At 39.4% G+C, this 3076-nt stretch overlaps 1 protein-coding gene across 2 annotated transcripts in view; it reads left to right on the top strand.

Annotated features, from left to right (window-relative positions):
• The first annotated feature begins 1236 nt into the window (after positions 1–1236).
• Positions 1237–3076, top strand: part of RASGEF1A (RasGEF domain family, member 1A) — a 22431-nt gene continuing 20591 nt past the window's right edge. Inside the window, exon 1 of one of the 2 annotated variants that reach the window (XM_009695735.1) lies at positions 1237–1413. In XM_009695735.1, coding sequence (XP_009694037.1) covers positions 1240–1413 — 174 coding nt within the window. In that variant the 5' untranslated portion in view covers positions 1237–1239. The remainder of the gene's footprint in view (positions 1414–3076) is intronic. The other variant, XM_009695737.1, reaches the window with a different exon arrangement.

Below are 3076 nucleotides of genomic sequence, written 5' to 3'. Positions count from 1 at the left end.
AAGAATGTGCCTTGCATTAAAAGTTTTGCTCTGCAATTGTTTCAAGTGCTACCTAAAAAAAAAAGATAAAACAAATAAAACACCCTTATAACATTTAAGGTTTTCAGTTCTTAAACTAGTTTTTGAAAAATTGCTAAAGAGAAAGACAGGGCTTAGGAACAGCTGTCAGTCTAAAGATACTGGTAATGGCCTAATCCTTTTATCTACAAGTGCTTTTCAGAGTGTGTCAGTATCATGTGTTTCATAGATGGCGAGACAGCAGCTAAAGAGTTAATGCTGCCTTCTTTTCACTTTGCCTTTTAAACAGTCTTAACTGTTTCAGCAGCCAGGGGGAACTGTTTTGATACTGATGCTGAATAGTATTTTCAACCTTTACATACAGTAGCAGGATGTTTTGTTTAGCCTTCTGCATATATTTAAGCTGTAGCCGGTTTAAGACAAACAAACAATAAACCCCACAGTTTACTCCTAGTTGGTAACTAGGGTAAACTGATACAGCTTGTGGCCAAGGGGGAGGAGGTGGAAACCCCAAACCTTCGAGTGGTTTTTGTGTTGCGACAGCAGGTTTGTTTCCCAAGCAAAAATCTCCAAAGAGACTGTTATTAGAGTTGTATATTACAGTATATGTCACAGCATTCAGTTCCACCTAGTTCATGGTTTCAGGTACCAAAAAAAAAGGCAATTTTGTTCAGATAGTATGTCCCCCACTGTTTCCAGTGATATCTATGTGCAGGAGAAGATGCACATCTGTCAAGACCTGGACTACATCTCACTACAGAAGTGGTGAAGAATTTGTCATGAAAAGTATTTTGGCCAAGGATCTGACTTCAAAAAAGAGTAAAAAGAGGGACATTAAATCACAGTATTTTTTGTTTGTTCAGTAAGGCACTGCTTCATTATCTTTGAAATTCAGAAAGCATTTTGCATTTTGATCCCCGTATAGTTTTATATGTAAAGAGCCAGGGGAAAACTGGAGAGAAAGGAGAAATCAAATACAGTGAAGAAAATTCTTACAGCTTCTACATCTACAGCCTTAGTGACATAAAGTGCATTTCAAATGCCAAAGCTAGCTTACAGATGTGTGGCTGCTTGGATTCAGAACTTAGCTCGAATGCCCAGGCTGTGTTCAGTCAAATATGTAATTGTGTTTAAATGTATGCCTCTGTAAAACCCACACGTAAGACATCCTGAAAGAAAGCTTAACCCTCTCTCTTCTTTTTGCTGCTTCTGCAGGAAACTATGCCCCAGACGCCAATATTTTCCAGCATGCTTGGTTCCAGTTGTAGTGGGCAAGTGCAGCCAGATATGGGAGAGAGGTGTGTAGACCCTGTTTATCAGGATGGGAACCTTGTTTCTGGATCACTGGAGGCTTTGATAGAGCGCCTGGTGCCCACCATGGACTATTATCCAGACGTGAGTAGCGACTGAAGGGTTTTTTTCTTCCTGTGGTTTTCCTGCATTAGTATGGATTTGCATTATCTGGATTGATGCTTCCTCAAGAAATTCAGGATTAAGATGCAGGCTAAAGATGCACTTATTTTACTTGCTATATTCATTTCACTAAAGATATTGCTCAATGGGGATACTCTCTGTTTTTAAATGAGAACATTTGTTAGAAAGATAAAGCTGTGTTGAACCCAAATGGGTGCCTTCAGAACCAATTAAAAGCAGCATTAGCCACAAAATTTTCAAGCCCTCTAAGTTGCTTTAGCTCTAATGCAGTCAAGATTAACTACTAACCAGCTCCTACCTAGGGAAACAGACCTGAAATCAACTCCAGTATTTTTTTTTCCTTAATTTTCTGTGCATCGCCTAGTTAGGCCATCAGAAAAAAATCAAAAAGAGATTTTAATTAAAATGCTCCCTTTCTGAAGACATTTAATCAGCCAGCACTGTAATAATGTATGTTCCTAGGCCTGAAAATGATCTTGCAACTGTTTAAGCATCCTCAGTGCAGTTTCCCTGATGTAAATACTACTTATAACTCCAGGGCATGCAATAAGATTCTGAACCTGGGATATTATTAAGAGATTGCTTTATCACTTAAAATCACCCCTTGTATCCATTAATGAAAGGTGTTATTTAAACAAGTTGCCAAAGATCAGAGAGATTATATAGCATATATTCCATTTGAGCTCTGAAAAAGTGGCAGCTATGGCAGAAACATTCCAGCTCTTTGTAAAGACTAACAATGACAGGTAGGAAATTGCAATCGCTATTAACTTGTATGTCGAACTTAACACTTGCAGTAGCAAGCCAGGCTATATCTTGTTGTATGTTTCTCAGTCTAATTAGTGTAGAACTTTTTACTATGGTCTTGCATCTGTCACGATAAAGTCCCTCCAAGCTCCCACATATACACCACTCACCTTCGCAATCACCATGCACAAAAAAAGAGACTCCCCATATGAGAGTTTAGTGGGTATAAGCAGCAGAATTGCCAGCAATCATCAGCAGAAGATTAAAAAAAGCAAACCCAGAATGTTTTAGTATTCCAGTTCAAACATAATCCTAAACCTCGCATTTGTATATGGCTAACATACAGTTGTACTGCCTTTGACAGGTGCTGACTTAGTACCAAGGCCTTTATAAGACACAGAGGTATAACCATTGTTAGACATTAAATCTCTGCTCCTTGCCCCCAAATATGTATTGTAGAACAGATACGCAGAAGAAAGCGGCGAGTAGAGCTGGTATGGTATACCAGTGGAATAGCTTTAGGCTGCTGTAGTTAAGCCTTCCAAGGAGTCAGTTCCCCATCTTTTGTGCGATACTAGAATATAGGTTACTTGCTACTTGGATTTCTGGACTATAGCTAAGTTTAAGTAGCTGCTAATGCACATCCTTTATTGTAGCTTGTAACATAAGATCTATTTATAACACAGCTACTCTGAAAATGGTTCCGTAAAGTGAGCATTACTTAAGGGGTCTACAACTTATTTTGGAATGGTGCTAGTTTCCATGGTGCTGTCGCATACCCTATGCAAGGGAGCACTGCAAACAGCAGTCACGGACCCCACCCTGGGAGGCTGCAGTTTAAATAGACAGCAAGCTGACCGCCAAGAGAGAGACAGCA

Source organism: Cariama cristata, unplaced genomic scaffold (genome assembly GCF_000690535.1).
Source record: "Cariama cristata isolate BGI_N322 unplaced genomic scaffold, ASM69053v1 scaffold22872, whole genome shotgun sequence".
Taxonomy (NCBI): domain Eukaryota; kingdom Metazoa; phylum Chordata; class Aves; order Cariamiformes; family Cariamidae; genus Cariama; species Cariama cristata.
Note: the sequence above shows the minus strand (reverse complement) of the source record. Positions and strands in the feature narration are given on the sequence as shown.